The 26955-nt window shown below is 48.0% G+C and overlaps 2 protein-coding genes across 13 annotated transcripts in view; both read right to left on the bottom strand.

Moving 5' to 3' along the window:
• Nucleotides 1-1755: 1755 nt before the first annotated feature.
• C15H9orf24 (chromosome 15 C9orf24 homolog) lies at nucleotides 1756-21542 on the bottom strand. 6 transcript variants are annotated; one of them, XM_050760818.1, is made up of 7 exons: nucleotides 21006-21542; nucleotides 8392-8536; nucleotides 5496-5611; nucleotides 4101-4176; nucleotides 3633-3867; nucleotides 2388-2474; nucleotides 1756-1918 (listed from the first exon to the last, which is right to left on the bottom strand). In XM_050760818.1, exons 1-7 carry the CDS (start codon nucleotides 21138-21140, stop codon nucleotides 1813-1815), a joined length of 900 nt encoding a protein of 299 aa, XP_050616775.1. In that variant the 5' UTR covers nucleotides 21141-21542; the 3' UTR covers nucleotides 1756-1812. The 6 variants fall into 6 exon arrangements, with proteins under 6 accessions (XP_050616775.1, XP_050616778.1, XP_050616776.1 ...); XM_050760821.1 differs by having other exon boundaries at nucleotides 3792-3867; XM_050760819.1 differs by having other exon boundaries at nucleotides 5496-5608.
• Nucleotides 21543-21690: 148 nt separating this feature from the next.
• The window catches only part of FAM219A (family with sequence similarity 219 member A), a 59067-nt gene continuing 53802 nt past the window's right edge, over nucleotides 21691-26955 (bottom strand). For 4 of the 7 annotated variants that reach the window (XM_050760847.1, XM_050760851.1, XM_050760849.1 and 1 more), the window contains exons 3-6: nucleotides 26157-26259; nucleotides 25836-25916; nucleotides 25116-25170; nucleotides 21691-24590 (exon numbers count right to left, since the gene is read on the bottom strand). In XM_050760847.1, coding sequence (XP_050616804.1) covers nucleotides 24432-24590; nucleotides 25116-25170; nucleotides 25836-25916; nucleotides 26157-26259 — 398 coding nt within the window. In that variant the 3' untranslated portion in view covers nucleotides 21691-24431. The remainder of the gene's footprint in view (nucleotides 24591-25115; nucleotides 25171-25835; nucleotides 25917-26156; nucleotides 26260-26955) is intronic. The other 3 variants (XM_050760848.1, XM_050760852.1, XM_050760850.1) reach the window with 1 other exon arrangement.

Raw genomic sequence — 26955 nt, 5'->3', positions numbered from 1 at the left:
AGGCTAGGTTTGAAATGAGAATGAGAGGGAGAGAGCTGCAGGGTAAAGGAGCAGGGCTCGCCATTGGAATTCCTTTTTTCCTGATTTGGGCAGGTGGAGGCCATATCGGTATAACGCTCTCACAAGCCCTCAGTTTTCCATGTGGAAAAGTGGTGGCGGAATTCCGCGATTATCTTAGCGCCCAATGCAGGGTGCTTCCAATCAAGGGCCCCACGGAGGGAGCTGTAGTTCCAACCTGCCGGGAGCCCAAGCTGTCGGTTCCCACCGGACCAAACCAGCGGTGTCCGAGGTCAGGGACTGAGAAGACCGGTTTCTGCTCGGCATTTTGCAATGTCACTCGCCTCCCCAACCGCCACCCCCAGACTAGTTATTTATAGGGTCCAGCCCCTCCTCCTAAGTTACAGCCTTTAGTTAGAAACGCCCAAGCTGCGGAAAAGTGGGCGTGCCCCGCCATGCCCTTCTCCCCGGGGGGCTGGGCAAGACTCTGAGGTTTTATTTCTTTTTTATTTTATTTTTATATTTATTTATTGTTGAGTGTCGTTCTTGTTGCCCAGGCTGGAGTGCAGTGGTACGATCTCGGCTCGCTGTAACCTCTGCCTTCCGGGTTCAAGCAATTCTCCTGCCTCAGCCTCCCAAGTAACTGGGATTACAGGCACGTGCCACCACACCCAGCTAATTTTGCATTTTTAGTAAAGACGGGGTTTCACCATGTTGGTCAGGCTGGTCTCAAACTCCTGACCTCAGGTGATCTACCTGCCTCAGCCTCCCAAAGTGCTGGGATTACAAGCATGGGCCACCACGTCGGGTCATATTTTATTTTTTTGAGAGAGGGTCTCGCTCTGTCGCCCAGGATGGAGTGCAGTGGCGCGAACATAGCTCGCTGCAGCCTCAGTGTCCTTGGTTCAAGCTATCCCCTCCTACCTCAGCCTCCTGAGTAACTGGGACCACATGTACGTGCCACCATACCCTGCTAATTTTTAAACTTTTTGTAGAGAAAGGGTCTCCTTATGTTGCCCCAGGCTGTTATCGAATTCCTGGGCTCAAGTGATCTTCCTGCCTCAGCCTCCCACAGTGCTGGGATTACAGGTGTGAGCCACTGGACCTAGCTGGTTTCATATCAATTGATGCAGAAAGGAAAATACTGAAGATCCCAGAGATTTTAGAATGGCCCCTCTCGCTCCCTGAGGGGCAGAGAAACAGGGCTTTGTTTTGCAACTTGAAATTTCGTGGTCATGAGACCCTTCAAAATTATGTTTTCACCAGTTGGACTTGGAATGGGGGACACACCTTTGCAGCAAGGGTGTCTGAGCACAGAGAGGCTTTTGGGAGGCTGTGATAGGGACTCCTGGAAGCAAAGATCAAGAGCTTTGGGTGTAGGGATACGGCTTTGACTGTGGAAGGAAGGATCCTGGGTCCTTTGATGAGTGGGAGGGCATCTAAGTTTGGGGGCATACTGAAGAAATGTTAGCTGGAGGGTCTTCGTGGGGTGGGAAGTAGATGGCTCCTGCCTGCATTGCAGGGTGGACACATTCGTTTGGGCTCTGGGATGCAGGGGAGTAGGACAGCAGCTGGATATAGGGCTACTGTTCTGTGTCAGGAGGGCACTCAGGGACATACTGAGATGATGGGGTTGGAAGGGCTCAGGGAAGGGTGACTTTGAGAAAAATTGCATCTCAGTTGAAGGGGTTTGGTAGAGGCCCGAGTGACAGGCCCTTCACTTCCAGATTCTGCTGGGTAAGGACACAGGAGGCAGGCTTTGGGGGTGAAGAGTTTATTTATTGCTCTGTCCCCGTGGCCCAGCAAGCCCAGGCTCTACCAGCAACGATAGTCAGGATAGGTCTCAGACACAAACTCAGGATGGATAACATAGTTGTTTCTCTGGGGACCACCAGACTTCTTGAAGTGACTTGTGTCCCATCTACAGGAAGAGATGGGTCAGCCCTTTTGGATCCTCATATGTCAAAGTGAATATCTGACTCCAGTTTGCAATGCTAACCTTATCCCTACACTTTGCCTATAGCACTGAACTTGGGTTCCAATACTGACCTCCTGACCTTAGGTTCTACTGTTAAGTTGCTGATATCCAATATTTCTTCCTTAACATCGACTTCTTACTCGTTACTTCAAGCTCTGAACCCAACGCCTTTGGCTGTAAGCCCACTGCCAACCTGTAACCCTTCAATACAGGCCTCCCAGCCCTGTCCTAAGGTCCTCTGTCCTTACCACCTTTGACTGCTCCATGGCACTAGCTCCCCCTGGTGGTATCTGCCTGTCAGTGCACCGCAGCGGGGCGTTCTCATCCCATCTACCAGCCATCCTCCCCCAGCCCCCGCCTCACCAAAACTTCAGGGTGCGTGTGCAAATGAGTGTGTGCCCGTTAGACTTACCTAAGGTTCGGATATGGGTAGTATGACGGCGGGGGAGTTGTAACAGCACACTGCATTCCGGGCCGGTGCTCGTAGGGAGGTACACAACTGGAGAAGAAGGAAGCCGCGAGCAGGGAGGGGTTGGGCCTTTTGACTCTCATCCCCCGACTTAGATCAAGCCCCTGGGCGGCACTTAAGGTGTCCGTCTCAAGGCTCGGAAATCCTCCTCTCCTTTCTCACCCTTCAAAACCCCCACTGCAGCACCGACTCGGGAACCCCCCTTGGAAGTCTCCCTCCCGGCAAGGCCTCATTTCTGCTGTTCAGGGAAGAGCGCTGGTCCCTGGGGAGGGTTGGGCTCCGGTCGTTGAGGACCTGGAACCACCGGATCCCCGCCACTGGACAGCAATTTCTCCAGCACTAGGATGAGGCATCGTTTCTGAGCTTCCTAGAGGCTCAGACACTTTCCCACTCCCCTATGCCTTTGAGAGGGACAAGACTCAGTCTTGCACAATGAATCAGGCTCTCTCGGCCTGGAGAGGGGCGGGGGATCACTACGGACCCCCACTGCACAGCTCTCAGGGCTACCGCGGACAAAGTTCCCCCAGGCTTGGCTGCCGCCGGGTGCAGGACGAATGCCGCGCTGCAGTCTGGGCTCCAGCTGTGCGCTCGGACCGGTTTTCTTAGCAATAACACGGGAGAGTGGCTACCTCCGCAGATGGTGCGGGATCCGAGGAGGCCAGAGCCATTCTGGTAAAGTGGTCACCATTTCCTGGCTCACGTAGCCCCCGCGAATGACCGCACCCACTACCGACGGTGACGGGGGCCCAGCAAGAGAGGACATTTTTCTGAGAACGCAGGGCACTCCACAGGCTAGAACCTGCGTCTCTAGGGCCAGGTGTCTAGGGAAGGGGGCAGGGCCAAGGAGATGTGGGAAGAGGATGCCACTGATGTGCGGGGTTTCTTCCTCAAAAACCTCCGGCGGGACCTCCAGAGCACATAGAGAGGCCAGGCTGACCTTGAGCCCAGTTTGAGAGGGACAGGGGTCGGGGACTTGGAGTAACCTTCGTGCTGGTTCTCCCGCCTCAGTTGTTAGTTCAGGCCTTGGAGCCCGAGGGCGGGACACGGCGCGGCGTCGAGAGCCTGCCGCGCGGTGCTAGAGCAGGCTGGGGGCCGGCACTGAGGCGGGCCGAGCTGGAAGCGGGCGGGGTTCTGGGGCGGGGCTTGTGTGGGGTGGAGCCCGGCTGAGGCGGGCGGAGCCCTGCGAACCTTACAGTCGGTAGCTCCCGGCACCAAGGCCGCAGGCGGCGGTCGGTGCAGGGCGTCCCGCTGGCGTAGTAGTCCATCCCACGCAGACAGTAGTGGCGGCCTGAGCAAGCACTTTCGTAACCGTGGAAGGGCAAGCGGCCGGGCAGCGGGTCCACGCACCCGCATCGGGGCGTGATCCGCGGCAGCTGCTGGTTCCGCGACAGTGAGTTCAGCATGTTCACCATCACTTCGCGCTCTGCGCCCGCGGGTCCCCAGCGCAGGAGACCCCAAGACAGATGCACAGGCATGGGAAGAGGCCGGGTCACAGAGTGAGGCGGAGACAAAAGCAGGGACGGACAGATTCAGGGTTCCATCCTCTCCAGGACCCTCGGCCTCCTACCCATACTTCAGGTCCCCATCCCGCCCTCCTCCCGGCTTTCCCCTACCCTCCCCACCCGTTCTTTCCAACGCCCCACTACCACTCTTTACCGTAGGCATTGAGCCGCTCCGGCTTAGGAGGGCATTCCAAGGGCATTCCTCGAACTGCTGTCTCCATCCCGGCCTCCTGGAAGTGGCACACATGCTACCTCAAGCTCTGACCTGGCAGAGCTGCTCCCTTTTAGGGGTCCTCCCAGAACACCCAGACCTATCGCCACGCCGCGCTTTCTCCCGCCCTTCAGCAGCTCCCCACCTCTCCAGGGCTCTGAGTGTTTGCGGCTGTCGCCTGGCAACGTGTTTACGCTGCCTACAGGGGCGGGGTGGGATGGGGAGAGCTGAAGGTGCATGAGGTTTGGCTCCTTGGCCTGTGACAATCCTGTCTCAGCGTTTGCCTTTGATCTTACCCCTCTTTGTCTAGCTGACTCTGTTTAGCTGTGTCTGGGTGTCTCTCTAATAGGGGGTTTTCAATATTGCTTGCCCATTCCGTGAAGAACTTGTGAAAGATTCTGATTCTTGAGGAAGTTCTAATTCAAAAGGGTTCATCAACCCAGGGTCAGCCATCAGCCTGCAGTTAAGAGCCCCGGCTCTGGTTTTGGGTCCTTTCGGGTGCCCTTGAGTCTGTGGCCGTGGCTGGACCTTCTCCTATGTCCTTGGAAGACTCTCCTGTATCTGCACTGCTACTAAGTAGCCTTGGTCTTCCTCCTTCCGTCTGTGCTCACATCACAAAGGAGGAGAAGGTGGAGCAGGGAGATGCAGTGTATCACTGACTCTTTGGCTAGCCCCAGTATCACAGGGGCCAGACTATATGGGGAGGGGCCAGCTGGCAAGCTTCGGAAAAGTAGCATATCATGGAGTGCACACCAGCCATGTCCCTACAGAGCCCAGCCAGGGATTGGGGCCCAGGGCACCCAATCCCCAGAGACTGAGAGCCAGGGGGCCAGCACAGCCCCACTTCTGGGTTCCTTTTGCAACTAAAAAAATTCAAACCCGGCCGGGCGCAGTGGCTCATGCAGGTAATCCCAGCACTTTAGGAGGCCGATGCAGGCAGATCACTTGAGGCCAGGAGTCCAAGACCAGCCTGGCCAACATGGCAACATCCCCGACTCTACTAAAAATACAAAAATTAGCCAGGTGTGATGGCACATGCCTATAATCCCAGCTGCTCGGGAGTCTGAGGCAGCAGAATTGCTTGAACCCAGGAGGCAGAGGTTGCAGTGAGCCGAGATTGTGCCACTGCACTCCAGCCTGGGTGATAGAGTGAGACTCTATCTAAAAAAAAAAAAAAAAAAAATACAAACTCTAGTTTCACAGATGGGGAAGAGCCCTGGTGCATTTGTTGGGAAAGCAATGATGACCTAATGGTGAAATATCAGTCACTGTGGTTTGGGAGGTGGTGGGGTATGCGTGTCCCAGTCCCCAGGCATCTGTGCAGGGTGCAGTAGATACCTTAGGCAGCCGAGGAAGGTAGGTGGTATACTTGTTACAGCAGCTGCTGTTGTAAGGTTCCATCCTCCATGTGTTGTACCGGTTACTGCCCAGGTAGTTTGGGCTGCATTTGTCTGCTGGATAATAGGAGTGGAGATGTCAAATAGTGTTACTTCTTACTCTACTCCAGGATCTGGGATCCCCTACATGTTTCTCTTCCGATTCCCGGCACAAAGCTGACCCTCACAGACTGTCCTCAAGCCAGACCCCAAACCCAGCCAGGCCTACAATTGTCTTAAACACTGAGATGTAGCCCATGTCCCACCTAAGGCAACCTTCTGAGTTTAGTCTGAATCCACTGTGCCAGCCACTTTTCATCCTGCTACTACCCTTTTTGAATCAGCCAGCCTGGACAAGGGGCCTCTTCCCAATTCCTCCCTCTCTCTCATCTTCTACTCTAGGCTCCAAGGTTTGCCTATTCTGCCTCCTTCAAAATCACTTGAATCTGGCCAGGCAAGGTGGCTCATGCCTGTAATCCTAGCACTTTGGGATGCCAGGGCAGGAAGATCACTTGAGATCAGGAGTTTGAGATCAGCCTGGCCAATATGGCAAAATCCTGTCTCTACCAAAATACAAAACTTAGTTGGGCATGGTTGGCATGCACCTGTAAACCCAGCTACTCAGGGGGCTGAGGCACGAGAATCCCTCAAACCAGGGAGGCAGAGGTTTCAGTGAGCCGAGGTTGTGCCACTGCACTCCAGCCTGGGTGATGGATCAAGACTCAGTCTCAATCAATCAATTGATCAATCAATAACTTGAATCTACTCTGTCTTCCAGTACCCCATGATCTCACTTTCATATCTTCTCAGCACCTTAACCAGGAGACAATATAATGTCTTGGTTAATAGATACCTATCTCTGCAGATAGACTACTTGTGTTTAAATTTCAGTTTTGCCAATTGTTATCGTGTGACCTTGACCAAGTTAATTAATTTTGCTGTGTCTCAGTTTCTCCAACTTTAAAATGGGGATGATAGTACTATTTACTTCACAGGGTTGCTGTGAGGTTTAAATAAGTTAGTATATGTAAGACATTTAGAATGATGCTTGGCACATAAAAAACTATTATGATTATTCTACTATTCTCCTTGCCTCACCTTTGAAATCCTATAATCCAGCCTTGACATAGCAGCTGTGGTACTTTTTCACAAATGAAAATTTGACCAAGACATTCTCCTACTTAAAACCCTATAGGGTTTGTCCCCCTTAGCCCCCAGTCATCTAAGCCTGTCCTACAAGGCCCTCCATGATCCAACAGTCTGAAAGAATACATATGTGAGACGGTGTGGAGGAAGCCCTAGCAAAGAGCAGCTATGTGAGGGGAGAGGTGGAGTGCTGGGATTTGGAGTTCGGGGATGGCGATTTGCACATACTGAAACTGAGGTGTTTGGGGACATCCAGGTCAAGATGACTATAAGCATATGAAGAAGAGTGGAATTCAGGTGAGAGGACAAATCTGGAAATTAGGATTTGAAGCTGTCAGTAATTAAAGCCTTGTGTTAAATCAAATGGCCTTGGAGGAGGAGCAAGGGGAGAAGAGGGTGCAGGATAACATCCCGAGGAACCCTATGTTTCCACAGTGGATGCACGGGAAAGGGAGGCATCAGATAAACTGAGGAGGAAGTTGTTTCAAGAAATAGAGTGGGGTCATAGCATGTGTCCTGGAGGATTAACATACAAAACAACAACAACAACAAAACAAGTAGAGAGTGGTCAGAAGAGTGCAATTCATTGGTGTAGGAGGGTAAAGGTCTCAGAGGGTAAAGACTGCAGAGTCCTGTGGATTTGGTAATCAGAGCCACGCAAGAGCAATTTATCGTTTCATTGTAGGAGATGCACATTCCCAACTTCCATTGGGAATTCTCAGTCCATGCCACAAAGACTTATGAAACCTGGCGCTGTGCTCGATGGAAGGGCACAGCTGTGAATAAGACCAGAGTCATAGCTGTACATTCTTTTCGAATGTACAGCTAGACAGATTATAGACATCCAAGCAAATGAGAAAGACAGTTTCTCATAAGGTATAAGAAAGGGTGAGGAAATAGAGACAGTGAGTATGGACCACGTTTCTGAGAACCTAGGCTATTGAGGAGAGGAGCAAGAGATAATTTTTAGTTGGGAAGAAACTAGAGAAGGTTCCAGGTTGAGGGAAAGAGGTGTGGTGGGGCAGAGGGATGCAGGAGAGATGGAGGGAGCTGATGGGAGGAGGGTGGCTGGGAAGATGGGAGGAGATGGCATCCAGAATGCACTTGGAGGGATCTGTTTGTGGGAGGTTAATCCTTTCTCCAACTCTCTTAAGTATGGGACCCAGGGCCCTTCCAGCTTCTTTTTCCCCACAGAGAAGAACCCCAAAAGGCAGGGCCTAGGTCATCTCCTCCAGGGCCAGGGTCAGGTCAGGTGGTTGGGAGTGGGGGGTGGTTAGGGAAGATATCTAGGTCATGGGTGGAGATAAAGTTGACATAGAATCAGGATGGAGGCCGGGCATGTGGCTCAGGCCTGTAATCCCAGCACTTTGGGAGGCCGAGGCAGGTGGATCACCTGAGGTCAAAAGTTCGAGACCAGCCTGGCCAACATGGTGAAACCCTGTCTCTACTGAAAATACAAAAATTAGCGGGGCCTGGTGGCACATGCCTATAGCCCCAGCTACTCAGGAGGCTGAGGTAGGAAAATCACTTGGATCTGGGAGGTGGAAGTGGGTTGCAGTGAGCCGAGATGATCACACCATTGCACCCAGACTGGGCAACAATAGCGAAACTCCGTCTCAAAGAAAAAAAGAGAATCAGGATGGAGGTCAGGATCCAGGTGGTTGAGTTCAGGTTGGGCGTCATTTTAGGGGTCAGCAAAGGGGAGGCCTTACCTTCCTCTTGAGAAAGCCAGTACTTCTCAGGCAAGTAGGGGTGGCCTGATATGGGCCCCCTATAAGTGTAGTCCTGTACAGCACATTTGGCCATCTTCTGCAAGGCTTCGGGATCCACATGTTGCTCCATGGTATGAGTCAGACCCTGGGCAAGGGGAGAGGGGAGAAGTGGTTAGGGGCATAGAGACCCCAGCCCTGGGCTCTTGCTGGAACTAGATCCAGCCTCTCTTGAGAAAGTCAGCCCAGGTGGGTCTCCCAACCCCTCTCCCCATGTCAGAGGGATTCCCATGCCAGCCTTGGATCCTCTGCACAGTTCTCTTGTCTGAATTACTCTTTCTTCCTTTCTTTTCATCCAAGCTTGGGGCTTGGAGCCAAGCAGTGGCCTTAAGTCAGAGTAGTTTTCTGACTTTCTCATTTCTGCCATTTCGCGGGGAGCTCATGAAGGTCAGAGCTACATATACCTTCCCTTTTTCTCCTAGACTGTATGCTGCCTGGGAGCAGGACTGGGTCTCTGCCAACAGTGCATCAGGCCCTGGCACAATCTGTAGTCTCAGAAAAGGGGGCTACCCTGGGAGCTGGCTGCCGTATGTAGGTGTCTTGGACAGGAAAGGCTCTCTGGGAATCTGGCATCTTAAGGAAAATGAAGGACAGTGCTGGAGGGGCACCTACTTTAAAATGTAATTCCCGGCTGGGCGTGGTGGCTCACACCTGTAATCCTAGCGGATCATGAGGTCAAGACATAGAGACTATCCTAGCCAACACGGTGAAACCCTGTCTCTACTAAAAATACAAAAATTAGCTGGGTGTGGTGGCGAGCTCCTGGACTCAAGGGATCTTCCCATCTTGGCTTCCCAAAATGCTGGGATTACAGGCATGAGCCACCACACATCGCCCTTCTCTTGGCCAAGGCTGAGACCTGGTTGCTCTCAGTGCTCCAACCATCCTGAAAACCTCTCTGCTCAGGGGCTTCTGGGATCAACTGTGCCCAGCTGACATTATTCTGTGAGCAGATCCTGCACATTCACACTTCTATGTGGGTGGAGGGCAGAATATGGCAGATGTGGGTGCATGGGTCCTGTGACTCAGCATTTCTCTGAGCTTTACACACACACACATACACACACACACAGCCCTGTGTACCCAGATACACCCATAGATGCACATATAGATGAATATTCATACATACACACTCAGATATACCCACTTACACACTAAACACACATACACACACAAAAACAAAACAGTCATTTAGAAGAATTCATAGACATCATCAATTTTTCTGTTAGATGCTTTCCCCAGATGTTTCCTCTTTGTCTGCTCCTGTTGATAAGTAGCAGATTATAAAAGCTTATTGAAGGCTTTGAGCTGTGTGTGGGCTTTGTCCACCATCAGCATCACTGTAGGATGATCTCGTTGGACAATGTTTTGCAAACTCTAATGTCAATATCTGTAGGTCTTTCCTCTTGGCTGATGAGATTCTTCAGAAAAGACTCCTTCAACCTTTGGCCTGAGGTTAATGACTTAGCTGCCAATGTTCTGAGAATCTAGTGCTGAAGATTGCGCTGGGGATTTTAGCATTTAATATATAGAGGTTCACTTGTTTTCAAAATAGTACCCTGTCCTCAATTGGTATCCCTAGTCCTGAGGTCCTTGCCAAAAATTAGTCTCCTGACTTTAGCAGAGACAGAGGTGGGCAGTTACCCTGTGGCATGAAATAGAAGGGGTGATTAGTGGGTTTAACTGCTTTTTTTTTTAGATGGAGTTTCTCTCTTCTCACCCAGGCTGGAGTGCAATGGCGCCATCTTGGCTCACTGCAACCTCTGCCTCCTGGGTTCAAGTGATTCTCCTGCCTCAGCCTTCCAAGTAGCTGGGATTACAGGCGCCTGCCACCACGCCCGGCTTTTTTTTTTTGTATTTTTAGTAGAGTAGGTTTCACCATGTTGGCCAGGCTGGTCTCAAACTCCTGACCCCAGGTGGTCCGTCCACCTCAGCCTCCCAGAGTGCTGGGATTACAGGCATGAGCCACCTCGACTGGCCTAACTACTTCTTAACAGCTTTCAAATAATCCTTATTTTTGCATTGGTCCTGTCCCATCCTCAGTTCCAGAGAAGCCTAGGATTACCAATTCCTGAGCCTTTCAGAAATTCTGCAGTTTTAAGTTGAATTATGGCTTGGTTTTTCCATTGCTGGCTTTAGATTTAGCTTTCTCAGATCTGCTAAGTCAGTTACTACTTATTTATCATCTTTTCCAGCTTCCAAAATTGTGTTGCCATTGCCTCTTCCTTCTCACTATCCTTGTGAGTTTCTCTCTTAAATATTCATTTACTGTAGTTTTAGAGGGGTTTTAGGAGGGTGTCAAAACGTGTTCAATTTTAACCAAGAGAATTATAATTCTTTATATATTCTGTATATTAGTCCTTTACTATTGGCACTTATACATGTTGCAAATATCTTTTCTGTTTGTGACTTCTGTCTTTTTTTTTTTTTTTTGGAGACAGGGTTTCACTGTTGCCCAGCCTGCAGTGCAGTGGCACAATCACAGTTCACTGTAATCTCTACCTCCTGGGCTAAAGCTATCCTCTTGCCTTAGCCTACCAAGTAGCTGGGACTACAGGTGCACACCACCACACCCAGCTGAATTTTTTTTTTTTAATTTGTTTGTAGAGAAGATGTCTCCCTGTGTTGCCCAGGGTGGTCTTGAACTACTGAACTCAAGTGATCCTCCTACCTTAGACTCCCAAAGTACTTGGATTACAGGTGTGAGCCATTGCACCTGGCTTTTACTTTTCTTTATAGTTTCTTGATGAACCTCTTCTTTTGTGGTCAGTGCTTTCTGTGAATTGTTTAAGAAATTCATCCATACTCTCAGATAATGGAGACAATGTTCTGTATTTCCTTGTAAACACAAAACAGTGTTACTTTCCATATTTAATCTGTCAGGAGTTTGGAAAACTCATCTTCTTTAAGTGTGTTATAGCTATTTCTTGAACTTTTGCCCATCTCTATAAATTTTAAAAAGTTTGTTGAAGTCTTCAAAAAATCCTGTTGGGATTTTAATTAGTAGCTGGGACTACAGGTACATGCCACCATGCCCTGCCAATTTTTGTATTTTTTGTAGAGATGAGGTTTCACCATATTGCCCAGGCTGGTCTTGAACTCCTGAGTTCAAGCAATCTGCCTGCCTCAGCCTCCTAAAGTGCTGAGAACTGCGTCTGGTGATACTGAATCTTTATGATAGTAACTCTTCCCATTCGTGAGCATGTTATCTCTCTCCATTTATTTAAGTAGTTTTTAAAAAGTATTCAATAAAGTTTTATAATATTATCCATATAGTTTTACACACATCGTTAGATTTCTAATTATTTTTTGATGCTAGAATGAATGATGTATATTTTTTAAATTATGCTTCCTAAATATTTGTTTGTGTGAAGAAATGTGATTGACTTTTAATATTTATCCAATTATTCTAACAATGTGTGTAGATTCTTTTTTTTTTCTAAGACTAGTCCAGCACACTAGTGAGAAGGAGAGAAAGAGTGGAACAAGGAGTTTGATCTGTAACTGACTGTGAACAATCAATTGAGATAACTCACTACCTTGGGCCAGCCAATTTGTAGATTCTATATATGCAGTTGTATTGTCTGCAAATAATGACAATTTTGTTTTTTCCTTTCCTATTCTTATATCTTTTTACTTTTTTTGTGGTGTCCTTGCCAGGACCTCCAGTACAATGCTGAATAGAAGTAGTGAACATCCTTGCCTTGATTCCAACTTTTAAAAGAATGCTTCTAACATTTAATCAGAATAATGTTGGCTGTATATTTTTGGTATTTTTTTATCAGGTTATATTTGCAAAGTTTTTCTTTTTTAGTTATAAATGGGTAATACATTTTAGCAACTGCTATTTCTGCATCTTTTTAAAATGGCTTCATTGAGGTATAATTTACATACCATAAACTTCATTCAAAGTGTACAGTTCAAGAATTTTTAGTAAGATCTCATATCCATTTCTGCATATTTTGAAATGATCTTTTTTTCTTGAATCTGTTAATGTGATGAATGATATTTACTTTCCTAATGTTAAACCATCCTTGCACTTATGAAATAAATATAATGTAACCATCACAAATTATTTTTTATACACTGCTGGATACAGTTTTCTAATATTTTATTTAGAATTTTTGCTTTTGTATTTATGAGTGAATTGGCCTGTATACTTTTATTTTCTTATACACTTTTGATTAATTTTTTTTGTGGGCTCATGCAGTCCTCCTGCTTCAGCCTCCATAGCAGCTGGGACCATAGGTGCGTGCCACCACACCTGGCTAATTTTTAAATTTATTTTTTAGAGAAGGGGTCTCACTATGTTGCCCAAGCTGGTCTTGAACTCCTGGGCTCAAGCAATCCTCCTGCCTCAGCCTCTCAAAGTCCTAGGATTACAGGTGTGAGCCACTGCACCTGGCCTTCTTGATTAATGTATCAAAGTTATGCTGGGTTCATAGAATGAGTTAGGAAGCATCCTCTTTTTTTCTGTTCTCTGACAGTTTGTATAAGATTAAGACAACTGTTCTTTGAGCATTTGAAGAATGTAACTGTTTATCTATGCTGGGTGTTTTCTTTGTGGAAAGTTTTCAAATTACTGGTTTAATTTTGTTAAATTGTTATAGGAGCATTCAGATTTTTTCCAATTCTTGAACTGGTTTGGCAAGTTTTATTTTTCTAGTGTTTGTCCATTTGTTTTCAATTTTATTAGCATAAAGTTGTTCAGAACATTCTCTTACTTTTTTTTTCTACATCCATTGTTAGACCCTTCTTTTGTCTGTGCCTTGTTTTTTTTTTTTTTTTTTTTCTTTTAAGATGGAGTCTCGCTCTGTCACCCAGGCTGGAGTGCAGTGGCCAGATCTCAGCTCACTGCAAGCTCTACCTCCCGGGTTCACGCCATTCTCCTGGCTTAGCCTCCCAAGTAGCTGGGACTACTGTAGCAGGTGCCTGCCACCTCGCCCGGCTAGTTTTTTGTATTTTTTAGTAGAGACGGGGTTTCACCGTGTTAGTCAGGATGGTCTTGATCTCCTGACCTCGTGATCCGCCCGTCTCGGCCTCCCAAAGTGCTGGGATTACAGGCTTGAGCCACCGTGCCTGGTTGGTTTTCTTAATTCTCTAGAGATTTGTCTATTTTATGAGCCTTATCAAAGAACCAACTTTTGCCTGTTCATCTTGTTGAATCTTTGCTTTCTAGTTTAACTTTTGCTCTTATTTTCATTATCTCCATTCTTCTATTTTTTTTACATTTATTCCTTTCCCTGTAAGTTGTTAAGTTTGATGCTGAGGTAATTTATATTTCACATTTTTTTAAGACAAGGATTTAGGGATATAGGTTTTCCTCTACAACTTTTATTGTACCCCACAAGTTTTGATATGCAGTCTTTTCAGTTCTGAGTATATTTCCATTTGTTTTGATTTCTTATTTGACCTATTATTTAGAATGGTGTTTTTCAAAATTTTAAACTTACAAAGGATTTTGGTTATCTTTTTCTTGTTGATCTGTAATTTTATTACATTGAGGTTAGAGACAGTTATTTTGCATGATGTCAATCTTTGAATTCTATTTATGTTTGTTTTATAACCTAGTACTTGGTCAACTTTATCATGTTCCTTGTATGTTTAAATCTGTAGTTGTTGGGTTCAGGGTTTTATTTATGTTAAATAAATCAAGTATATTAATTATATTTCAAGAGTTTTAGATCTTTGCTTTTTTTGGGGGTTGGGGATGTCTGCTTGACCTATCAGTAATTGTAGTGTGTTACAATCTAATATGGTATATTTTGCCAATTTCTCCATCTCTGGTAATTCTTTATTTTTATTTTAAAAAAAATTGTAGAGATGATATCTTGCTTTGTTGCTCAGGCTGGCATGTTTTTGTTTTGTTTTGTTTTTGTTTTTGTGTTTTTGAGACAGGGTCTCACTTTGTCACCCAGGCTGGAACACAGTGGTGTGATTGTGGCTCATTGCAGCCTCAAACTCCTGGGCTCGAGCCATCTTCCTGTCTCAGCTTCCTGACTATAGGCACACACCATCACACCCAGCTAATTTTTAAATTTTTTTGTGGAGATGGGGTCTTGCTATGTTGTCCAGGCTGGTCCTAAACTCCTGGGCTCAAATGATCCTCCTACCTGGGCCTCCCAAAGTGCTAGAATTACAGGTCCTTCTAGTAATTCTATCAGGCCAATACAAGTTTGTAATTATAATATCTTTCTGGTGAATTGAAACTTTGTCATTTTTGTAGTGATCCATCTAAAAACTGTGTGTGTGTGTGTGTGTGTGTGTGTGTTTAATATGAAAATCTCTTTTGTCTGTTACTTTTTAGCTTACTCAGTTTTTTTTTATTGTATCCATATCAGTCAAATTTGGATCAGAGAAACCACTTTTAGTGATATAGCATAAGGGATTTACTTGAGAGATGAGACTTTACACAATTGTGGATACTGGTTAAGAACTCTGCAAAGCTGTTTCTTTGCATCTATTTTTAAGCCTGAAGTCAGTGGCTGGCATCAGGAAGGAGAACTGGATATGAAGTGGGTAAGAGCAAGGACAAACTGGAACTCATGAGGAGGACAAAGTTGAATTTGCATCTGTCTCATTACCTACAACACTGATGATATGGATGGCCTTCAGGACAAGCTGGTGCCCTTTGCCGTGGAATTGCACATACACCTGGCCCAGGACCCAGAGAGGCTGAAGGAGATCCAGTGGGAGCTAGAGGAGTTGTAGCCAAATGCTGCCCTATGGCAATAAGGTGAAGTACTAAATCAGCGACATTGTGCATAAGCTGCCACAGTGCTTGGTACCCCACATCAATCTTCAGAGGGTAAAAATGGCTATTCTTTCATTTATGCTTTCCAAATATGCAGATTTCTCTCATGGCCAATTGGGAAACATTTAGCAAAGGGAATTCTTGCAATTATAGTTCCAGCTAGTTGACAGTACAAAACTGTAATATCTTATGCTCTCTTTAGAACAATGGGAGAATCTAGGAACACCTAACTCTGTCCTATTCCAACTTAAATGATAGTTTTCTTTTTTTTTTTTTTTTGAGACGGAGTCTCGCTCTGTCACCCAGGCTGGAGTGCAGTGGCCGGATCTCAGCTCACTGCAAGCTCCGCCTCCCGGGTTCACGCCATTCTCCTGCCTCAGCCTCCCGAGTAGCTGGGACTACAGGCGCCTGCCACCTCGCCCGGCTAAGTTTTTGTATTTTTAGTAGAGACGGGGTTTTACTGTGTTACCCAGGATGGTCTCGATCTCCTGACCTCGTGATCCGCCCGTCTCGGCCTCCCAAAGTGCTGGGATTACAGGCTTGAGCCACCGCGCCCGGCCAATGATAGTTTTCTAATATTTTAGTTCTTCCTTTAAATATTACAAATTAAAAGCCATTATAATTATTTTCTATAATGTTTGCTTAAATTTACCTCATGTTTATCAGTTCCTTACCATTCCTTCTTGCATCTCAGACTTCTGTGATCATTTTCCTTCTCCCCAGAGTATATCCTTTAGAAGTTCCTTTATTGTATATAGACCTGATGGTAGTAAACATTTTCGTTTTTGTTTGCCTGTAAATGTCTTATCTTTCCTTGGTTTTTGAAAAGATGACACTTTGAAAATATCTTTTTCTCTGTCTGCTTTTAAGGTCATCTCTTAAGCTGGTGAACTGCAGTTTCACTGTGAGGTGCCTAACTGTGGAATTTCTTCTATTTTTTTCTCTATGTGTGGATTCACTTATTTTGTTAGTTCTGGAAAATTCTGAGCCTTTTTCTTTTTAGATAATGCCTGTTCTTTATGCTCTTTCCTTCTGAGACTCCCATTAGATGTGTGTGGGATCTTCTCATTCTGTCTTTTTTTTTTTTTTTTTTTTTGAGACGGAGTCTCGCTGTGTCACCCAGGCTGGAGTGCAGTGGCGCGATCTCGGCTCACTGCAAGCTCCGCCTCCCGGGTTTACGCCATTCTCCTGCCTCAGCCTCCGAGTAGCTGGGACTACAGTCGCCCGCCACCTCGCCCGGCTAGTTTTTTGTATTTTTAGTAGAGACGGGGTTTCACCATGTCAGCCAGGATGGTCTCGATCTCCTGACTTCGTGACCCACCCGCCTCGGCCTCCCAAAGTACTGGGATTACAGGCTTGAGCCACCGCGCCCGGCCTTCATTCTGTCTTTCATATCGTTTAATGTTTCTTTCATATTTTCATCTCTTTGTCTCTCTGTGCTGCATTCTGGGAAAATTCTTTCAGTCTATTTTTCATTTCACTGGACTTTTCAGCTGTGTTGACTCTGCTCTTTAATCCATCTGCTGAGTTTTTGGTCTAGCAAATACATTTTTCATTTCTAAAAATTCTATTCAGTTCCTTTTTACATTTGTCTACTCATTTTTAAATAATCTCTTATTGCTTGCTTATTTTAATGATTTCATATTTTTAGTTATTTTTATTTTTTAAATAGAGACAAGGTCTCACTATGTTGCCCAGGCTAGTCTTGAACTCTTGGCCTCAAGTGATCTTCCTGTCTCAGCCTTCCAGAGTGCTGGGATTACTACAGGCGTGAGCCACTATGCCTGTCCAGATTTCACATTTTTAAAAAAATCCTAATTATTCTGTATTATTATTATTTTTTGAGACGGAGTCTCGCTCTGTCACCCAGGCTGGAGTGCAGTGGCACGATCTCGGCTCACTGCAAGCTCTGCCTCCTGGGTTCATGCCATTCTCCTGCCTCAGCCTCCCAAGTAGCTGGGACTACAGGCGTCCGCCACTATGCCCAGCTAATTTTTTGTATTTTTAGTAGAGACAGGGTTTCACCGTGCTAGCCAGGATGCTCTCAATCTCCTGACCTCATGATCCACCCGCCTTGGCCTCCCAAAGTGCTGGGATTACAGGCATGAGCCACCGCACCTGGCCCAATTATTCTATATTATTTAACTGTTAATTCTAATATCTGAAATTCTTGGGAGTTTAAGTTTATTGTTTGTTGTGTCTGCAGATTCTGTAATATGGTGTTTGTTTTCTTTTATCTCTTATTGTGAGCTCATGTTTAATTGCCCTTTCTTCAAAGGATACCTGGAAACCTACACTGAGGATGTTTTCCGCCATTGAAGATAAATATTCATGGGGGTGTGTGTGTGTATGTGTATGCTGGGGGGCAGAGACATGAAACTTTCTGGTTAAGTTTGGAATTTACAGATTTAATTCCTCTATCTTTCAGCTAGTTTAAGGCTTAAATGCCTGTTTGTAGTGCTAATAATGGCATTTGTCCTCAGGATAATCCTGTCTTTTTAACTATACTTACCACTCATCTCCATGACAGTCCAACACAAAATAATATTTTTTTTTTTTTTTTTTTTGAGACGGAGTCCCGCTCTGTTGCCCAGGCTGGAGTGCAGTGGCACGATATCGGCTCACTGCAAGCTCCACCTCCCGGGTTCACGCCATTCTCCCGCCTCAGCCTCCGAGTAGCTGGGACTACAGGCACCCGCCACCACGCCCGGCTAGTTTTTTTTGTATTTTTAGTAGAGACGGGGTTTCATCATGTTAGCCAGGATGGTCTCGATCTCCTGACCTCGTGATCCACCCGCCTCGGCCTCCCAAAGTGCTGGGATTACAGGCTTGAGCCACCGCGCCCGGCCCACAAAATAATTTTTATTCAGAACTTAAGTTGTTTCAAAGCAGGAGGGCCCTTCAGAGTTTCTAGACCACAACACTGCCAAAAGCAGAAGCCTTTCCTTCATTCTTTTTTTTTTTTTTAAAGAGACAGGGCCTTGCTCTGTCATCCAGGCTGGAGTAAAGTAGTGTGATCACGGCTCACTGCAGCCTCAACCTCCTGGGCTCAAGTGATTCTCCCATCTCAGCCTCCCGAGTAGCTGGGACTATGGGCACATGCCACTGCACCTGGCTAATCTTTGTATTTTTAGTAGAGACAGGATTTCACCATGTTGCCCAGGCTGGTCTTGAACTCATAGGCTCAAACAATCTGCCTGTCTGCCTCAACCCCCCAAAGTGCTTGGATTACAGGCGCAAGCCACCATGCCTGGCTTTTCCTTCATTCTTAATACCACTGCTATCTGACTTTCACTCCTCACCATTCACTGAAGCTGTCTGGCTAAGTTACCAAGAGTCATTACATCCAAGAGATCTCTTTCTCTGTCACTAACGCTTGACACTGATCTTTGGCTAATAATGCTGTATTTATTGGTTTATCTTTGATTTTCTTCCTAGTGTTCTGGCAATAATTCCCTGTCTTCTTTTATGGCTTTTCTTCCTTTACCTACCTACCCTTAAATATTTATATTCTCCAAAGTTATGTCCTTGGCCATTTTCTCTCTCTTCTTCGGCAATTTCATCTCTTCCTATGACTTCACCTACCATTTATATGATGATGACTTCAAGATCTCTATCTATAACCCAGACCTTTCCTTTGCTTCAGATAACTGTATCTAACTACTTGCCGAACATCTTTTCCTGTATATCCTCAAATATTTTTGTCCTAAAATGAACTCCAAATCTCTAATCTGCTATTCCAAACCTCAGTTGATAGCATTAGCATTCCTCCAGTTGCCACAGCCAAGAACTCAAGGGTCACCCTAATCTCTCCCCTCACCATCCAGATGGTGACCAAAATCTGTTCATCTACTTTTTAAAATTTCCTCCTATTGAGTATAGAAGTCAGGCACTCTCATATTTTGCTTGTGGAAATGTAAATTGTTACAGCCCTTACTTATTATGGCAATTTGAGGTGTATAGCAAAAGTTTTAAAAATGTGTATATCCTTTCTTCCAATAATTTCATGTCTAGTAATTTATCCTAAGGGAATAATTGGAAATGTGTACAAAGATACATGTATAAGAATGATTATACTAGCAAAATTTTATAAAGAACCTAAATTTTCAATAAGATTCCTTAAATACACCATTTTGTAATAAATTTTATTTTTTATAATAAACAATATTTGCTTCCTGAAAGGGCATATAATAATATATTAACAATGGTTATTTTAGGTAGTAGGATTTTAGACCTTTTTTCTTTGTGCGTCTCTGAGTTATCAGCATTTTCTACATTGCGCATATATTTATTTTGTAGTTAGACAAAATACATTATTTAAAAAAATTGTCGGCCGGGTGCGGTGGCTCAAGCCTGTAATCCTAGCACTTTGGGAGGCCGAGACGGGTGGATCACGAGGTCAGGAGATCGAGACCATCCTGGCTAACACGGTGAAACCCCATCTCTACTAAAAAAATACAAAAAACTAGCCGGGCGAGGTGGCGGGCGCCTATAGTCCCAGCTACTCGGGAGGCTGAGGCAGGAGAATGGCGTGAACCCGGGAGGCGGAGCTTGCAGTGAGCTGAGATCCGGCCACTGCACTCCAGCCTGGGCGACAGAGCCAGACTTGTCTCAAAAAAAAAAAAAAAAAATTGTCTCCTATTCAACAAATTCATTTTTTCACTGTGACAATCGCCTTATCTCCTACCTACATCCTCCTTCCTCATCTTTTACCCCTCGCTGGCCTTCCTGCCCTCAACCCCAGCCCCTGCAATTCCCTGACACTGCGGCCAGAGTGGCCTAACTCACAATTGAACCATGACTCTTCCTCCCAGGTTCAAAAACCTGGAGCCTTATGTCCACGCTCCTAAACATCGCCAGAGAGGCCCTTCTTGGTCTGGAGACTCCTCCCTCACCCAAGGACTAAACTCTCCTGCTCTAGCAGTTTCCGTTTCTGGTAGGTCCCTGCCCACAGGCTGCCTTTTCTCATGACTCTCTTCTGCTGGAAGCCTCCTCCTCCTGGATCCCTCAGTAGATCTGCCCTTCAGGTTGGGCAGTGCTCTCCCCTTTCTGGCTCTCCACCTCTGCCGGTGCATGTTCCACATCAGGCAACTCTACTTTGTTCACTTGTTTGCTGTGGGCTCCTCAAAGGCAAGGTCTGGCCTTTCCCTTTTGTATCCTGAGTTGCCTACAGATGAAGATACTCAGCAAAGTTTTGTTGGATGGTACACACAGATAAATTCTCTTAGGCAGAGTCACAGTTAGACTCACAGATTTCCTCCCACCTGGCCACCAATCTTCAAGCACAGACGCAAGGAAACTGTGATACATATACATTAAAGGCATGTGTATAGGACAGTTTCTGGCCTATTCCATAGGCAGCCTCAGGGCCTTTGCACTTTCTGATCACTCGTCTGGAACTTTCAGCTCTTCTATTCTTTCAGTTCTTCATGTGGCTAGTTCTATTTCATCTTTCCAGTCTCAGTTTATTGTCACCTTGAGAGAGGGTTTTCCATGACCTAAGTAGCCCTCCCTTTCCATTTCCACTTCCACTACTCTGTTTATTTCCTTTACAGTATTTTTGAAGAATTTATAAAACTCATGTTTATTTCTTGTTTATTATCTGCCTGTTCCTACCTCCTACCCCAATGTAATTCCATGAAGGCAGGATTTTGTGGTATTTTACATACCATTGTAAATTCTGTGCCTAGGTAAATGAATAAAACACACACACACACAAAGCTACAAATAATTACACACATTGCCAGGCATCCAGACTGGCCATACGCTCTGGCCTGCCCCTCCCCGCCAATCTCCCACTTACCGGAGTCAGAAACTTGTTGGCTTCCCAGGCACATAGAGGTGGGTCCTTATAGACCTCCTTGATGGAGGTGGGAGCCCTGTAGGAGTCACTGTAGGTACTGATAGGGGTCTTGGTCTTACGGGAGAACAGGAACATGGTGTGGTCTTGGAGATGCTGTGATGGGCTCTACCTGTCAAGGGCTCCTGCTGGACATCAGTGACCACCCTTCCCCTAGATAACCCACACCTCCAGCCTGGCAGGTGCCCCTAGCTGCTGTAATCCCCTCCTGCAGAGGATCTCTCAGCTTCCTTCCCCAACAGCCTTCCTGCTCCCACCCCACACTGATGTCCCCTCCAGGATGGGCACTGCCCATTGTGATATCACCTGACTCAGCCCCATCCCCGGGAAGGTGAGGAGGTCTAATTCCCTCCCTGATCCTGACCCCCTCCTGCCTCAAGTCTATCAAAAGAGCCCAATATCTAAGAGTTCAGAGGGCCTCTGGAGATCTTCTAGGTCAGGCTTCTCACTGTTGAAGAGAAACAGAGGTTCGGAGGGGTTGTGACTCACCCAGGGTCATGTAGCAGGTCAGTGGCATGCCTGGGAACCCACGGGTGGAGGTGGAGTAACATGTGTGCCCAGAGGACTGGTTCTCTCTGCTTCCCAGCCCATCTGCCCCTTGCCCACACCCCAGGGAGGGAGCTGAGGCTGGCTTGTTTGATGCTTTTAATATCATTATTTATGTTACACGATACACAACCAAGGATGATGGTCAATACTGCAATGAAAATGTTAAAAAAAATATTATACACGGCTCATGTCTTCCACACACCTTCCTGGAAATAAATTAGTGAGCACGGAGAAACCTGGCTGGGTGGCAGCCACGGCTGAGAGAGGAGGGAGTGTTAAGGCAGTATCTACAAGGGGAAGGGCGGCAGGAGGGCAAGCTAAGGCCTAGATTCTTCCCTCTAACCTCCCAGACAGGGAAGGAGGGAGCCATGCCCCTCCCTAGACACGGAAGCTGCCACTGCCAGCTTCCTGCCTCTCTCTGCCACACATACACTGCCTCAGTTGGAAGCCCTTGCCTGCCAGGGAACTAGTATGTCCTGTGGGAGGGAGATTTTCCCTGGTGTCTAAGGGCCACAGGGATTGAACAATGGGCCCGAGTCACACAGCAAGTCAGCAGCAAAGGCAGCAGTCTAAATGAGCCCCCAAAAAGAGGAGGTACCCATGTTCTAGAAAGGTGAATCAAGGAGCCCCGGGGTGGTGGTGGTGGTAGTGGGAGGCCTGGCTCTGGGTTCCAGATGATGGGGGCACAGGGGCTGGGGGGATGTTGATCTGGGTGGGAGAGGTGGGCTCAGATGGGGGCCAGTATGAGCCTTGTGGGTCCTGCAGGTACCTTCTCTGTCCTTGCCTCCCTTTGTTTGGCATTTTCTCATCATCTAACTTGGGTCCCTGGCACTAGAGGAGGTAGGGATGGGTTGGAGGAGTGGGGGGTGGTAAGCTGCACCCCAATATTTTGGAGTTGGCACTTCCTGGGTATGATGCAGGGAGAGGTGCCACCCTTCCTAAGCCAACAGCCTCACTCCCTCCTCTCATTGCTCCCCATTCCAGCTGCCATCTCCCAGGATTGGTGTCCAGAGAGTGGGCTGTGGGTGAATCTACGGCATGCCTGCAGCATGTGAGTGGATCCATGGGAGTGGATCCAGCAGCACATGTGGGGTGTTAGCATGAGATGATCCACCTGGGCCTGTGCTATAAGGTATGTGGGCACAGGCCTGTGCAGTTTTAGGCTATCTGTGCTTTCATTTTTCTTCACATGGTGTCAGGTCTACACTGCCCAGCTCCAGAGGAGGGCTTTCCTTACCTCTTCCCTCTTGATTTTCAGCCTCAGCTTTCCGGAACCCTCCCCTAAACCAGCAATAGCAGAAGCAGCTGTATACACATCTTGACCTACAGACACCCTATACAGCCACACACAATAGATACCCCCCAACACACATACACATTCACAGAAAACACGTAATCCCAAACAGAGCCACGTGTGCTCAGACATACACAGTCCTGATAGGAACTGCCCCTTCCCCTTTCTATAGAGACACACAGAGATCACCCCCTCCCTACCACAGAAATTCCTATGAAGAAACTCTTTCAGGTATAAAAGGATCTTAAACATAATTTCAGCTGCTGTTCATTTTCTAGTTGAGGAAACTGAAGACCAGAGAAAGCAAGTGGCTTGTTGAAGATCACAGGGAGGGGCCAGAGCTACAACCAAAACCCAGGCTTCTGACTCCTGGTCTAAGGCTGTCAGCCCATTGCACTGCTGAGCCGCCTTCTGCACTGTAAACAGACCACACAGGCACTTGCCCACCAGGGACACCCACATCTATGACAGGAATAGACTGAGGAGAGAGGTCCAACAGAGACACACACACACCCACCCCCTGACAGCCTCAGAGATATACACACATTCTGCTAAGCACTCCCTACCACATCCAAACAACCACATCCATAGAGCCACTCAGCCCACTGGATTCTCCAAAGCTTGCTCCTGGATTCTTACTGGGAAGCAGCCTCCCGGGTCTTGGGCTGGGATGAGGGGAATGGGCCATTGGAGGCCAGCCTTACTCCCTGCTTCCAGCCTGGGATTGAGACCAATGAGCAGAAGGATAGGTGAGGGTGGGAGTGGGGTGGGCTGGTGGCAGAGAGATAGATGCATTGGTGAGGGGCCAATGAGGACAGATCACACCACCCAAACCTCAGCCTGTCTCTAAGGCCCACCTTACCCTGCCCCACTCCCAGGGAGCAAGGAAGCAGGTGAATGGGGCAAGAGGAGGAAGAAGGCAGTGATCAGATGGGTGAGGGGCACTACCCGGTTGGGCAGCTTTGCCAGGCTTCCCATCTGAGGAGGGGGAAATGCAAATAGAAACATGGGCCGGTAGGGGGCATGTGAAAGGGGCTCCGAGGTGCTGAGACCCATCCCCACTGCCCTGGGCCTTTCTCCCTCTGAGCCCCTTTCCTGGTTAGGCTGAGGCCGGGGCTGGGGGGTTCATGGCTTCGCTGGGGTGGGGCCAAGCCCCTGGCTTTGTGATCCCCCCACTAATTAATGTTGACCTCCCTCCCGTCCAGTCTTCTCTCTTGGCCACCGGACTGCAGCCCTGGGAAGTGGGGCAGGGTGCTGGGTGAGGTTCCCCCAGGTAACTGAACAAACGGCCCCCACCCCTCCTCAGCTCCCGGGTGGAGAGAGACCCGGTTTTGGTTTCTCCGGCTCCATGAACACACAGAGGTACACGTCCTACCATAGGAGGAAGCAATGACTGTTATACAAGGTTGGCGGCTGTAGGGGCGTGGGGCCGGGGGGCAGGCAGACGAGCTGGGGAGGGGTTGGCCTCTGCCCGTCATACCCAGCCCTTGGCGGCCCCGCCCTGGCGGCCGCAGCAGCCCCACCCGCTACTGAATGTGGCAGGCGGTGGAGGACGTGGCCTGGCAGCACATGCAGGTGGGGTTCACGGACTTGGGGGGGATGAGGTCTAGGTCCTCGTCGTCGGGGATCTCATCTAACCGATAGCCATCCTTCAGCAGCTGGATGTTCAAATCTTGGTTGATCTGCTGTAGGCAAAGGGGAGGGAGGTCAGGCCCGAGCGGCAGGGAGGCACCACCCACGGCTCTGCAGCCACTCCAGGCCGTCTGTGCCCTGGTCCAGCTGGTGCCTTGGATATCAGCCCCGCTCTGTCCCGCATCTGTCCATACCCCCAGGCCCCGCTCCTGCCTAGGCGCCCTCCTCCACCTCTGGCCTCTCTTTCTAGTCATCCCTCCCCATTCTAAGGTCAACTTCACACCTCTGGTCCTGTCCCTATCTCAGGCCGGCTACTAGAGGATATCACCTGTATTTTACACCTGTTCTATTTAAATGGCCTGCTGCAATCTAAAGCCCCACTCCTAACCCTAGGCTCCCTGCACTTGAGGCCAGTAACCACTTCTTTTCCATCCTATCCCAGGCCCACCCTGTGCAGGGCACCACCCAGCCCTGCCCAGCCCTCTTTTTCATTGTACTTGGGCGTTGGCCCCAGCCCTCCCCCTGATGGCGATAATCCTGCCCAGTGGTGTTTAGGGTGAGAAGGGGTAGGGGCTCACCTCAGCAGAGGAGTAGCCGGAGGAGGAGTATCTAGACATATCAAAGTCATCATCGCTGGCCATGGAGGAAAGAGAGGGAAAGTGATACCAAGAAATTAAATAGAAAACTCTCCACAATCCCACCTCCCATTAGTCAGCATCCCACACCTCCCTCATAGTTCCAAATAGCAAAATCTCAATACAAACTGTGCTTGCTGTGCAAATGCAGGAATTTAAAGACAAGTTCCCTAGCCCCACCCTTAAAATCAATTGCTATCCTTAACCTCCTTCTAAATATAGCAGTTACTCCTTTCACCCCCTTCCTTCTCATCTTTTGTTTTTCTAGACTCAAATCACCCTGACTTGTAGGGTGTTCCCAAAGTCCAAGCGTAGCCAGGTGTTTTCCAGGGAGTAGGGCTCCTCCCTGAGGGGATGGGGCATTAAGCATCATATTCTGCTGTCCAGAGACAACATCACAGGCCAGTTAGGGACAACCGTTGGATCAGTTGTCCCAGGATGACAGCAGACAGCGCAGGCCCCCCTTTCCTCTCTCTGCCACCTCTCTTCAACCCCTAGTCCCTGGTGTAAAAAAATTCCCATCCCTGGAGAATTCACCCTTGGAGAGATTCTGGCTGAAGAATACCCCAATTCTGACATTAGAGCAGGTATGGCTTGTATAGCCCACTTGTGCTACACAGGTTCCTTTGGGCTGCCCAGCTGCCCCCAAACCCCTATACACACCTGTCCGTGTCAAGGGCTACCAGTGGCTTCTCATCGGGGCTCTGGTCAAGCGAGGAGTAGCCTTTATTGGGGACAACCAGCCTGGGTGAAGAATTTTGGGAGTTAGAGTGGCAAGTGGAGCATAGAAACCTGGCAAGGGACTGGGTTAGGTCCCGCCCCACCACTTCCTTCCTTCCCTCCCTCCCCACTTTGGATCCTGTTAAGGCTGTCTCCTCTCAGAGAGGAGCTGGGCCTGAGGAGCAGGGGAAAAGAGGGAGGCTCAGGACCAGCAGAAATAGATCCTGGCTGGCAGGGTCCAGGTTGGATAGGGAGGGCCTCTACCTTGTTCGGGCCATGACATTGTTCTTCTTGGGTTGCTGGTTGACAGGGCTACCCATGCTGCCATTCTTCAGGGAGCCCTTCCGGGCCAGTTCCCGCTGCTTCTCTGCAGGAGAACATGGGAAGGAAGCTGTGTCCTGCCCCTGAGGCCACCCTGCCTTACTACTCAGGGCAGCCTGGGCTGGGCCTCCACTGTGAAACCACTTGCTCTTAGAAGGACTGAGGCAGGGATCCCAACTCCAGGCCCCTGCTGCTTTGTGGAGCTAGTACCTGGCCCTGCACAACCTGAGGCAGACAGTAGGGGGCAAAAAGAGGAGGCTGTCCCCTGTTTTCCAGGAACTACAACTCCCATGTTAGGGTAGTTAGTGTGTACTTGCTGCCAGGGAAAGGCTGGAGGGGGAGAGACAATCACAGAAGGCTGGCACAGTCAGAGAGGGCTTCCTTTAGGTGACACCATGACTTGGAGAGAGGTGGGCATTCTAGGAAGGAGGGGCAGTGCATGCAAAAATGCATTTAAAAGTGAGAATAAGTGTGGCTCTGGATAGAGGGGTGAAGAGAGAGGTCAGGTTAGAGAAGTAAAATTCATTTACTCAGCCACTTATTCATTCAACAAATATCCACATCACTAATTATATGTCAGGTCCTGTGCTAAGGGGCTGAAGACTCTCTCTGGTTACAAACTCAGAACATGAAGGACTTGAATGCCAGACAGAGGAGTTTGGGATTAACACAGAAGGAAAAAGAAGCCACTGAAGATTGTGATGTGGGAGGGGCAGGATGGGGCTGCAAGGTAAGGGGCAGG

Source organism: Macaca thibetana, chromosome 15 (assembly GCF_024542745.1).
Source record: "Macaca thibetana thibetana isolate TM-01 chromosome 15, ASM2454274v1, whole genome shotgun sequence".
Lineage (NCBI taxonomy): Eukaryota > Metazoa > Chordata > Mammalia > Primates > Cercopithecidae > Macaca > Macaca thibetana.
The sequence above is the reverse complement of the archived record's forward strand: the minus strand, read 5'-3'. Positions and strand labels throughout refer to the sequence as shown.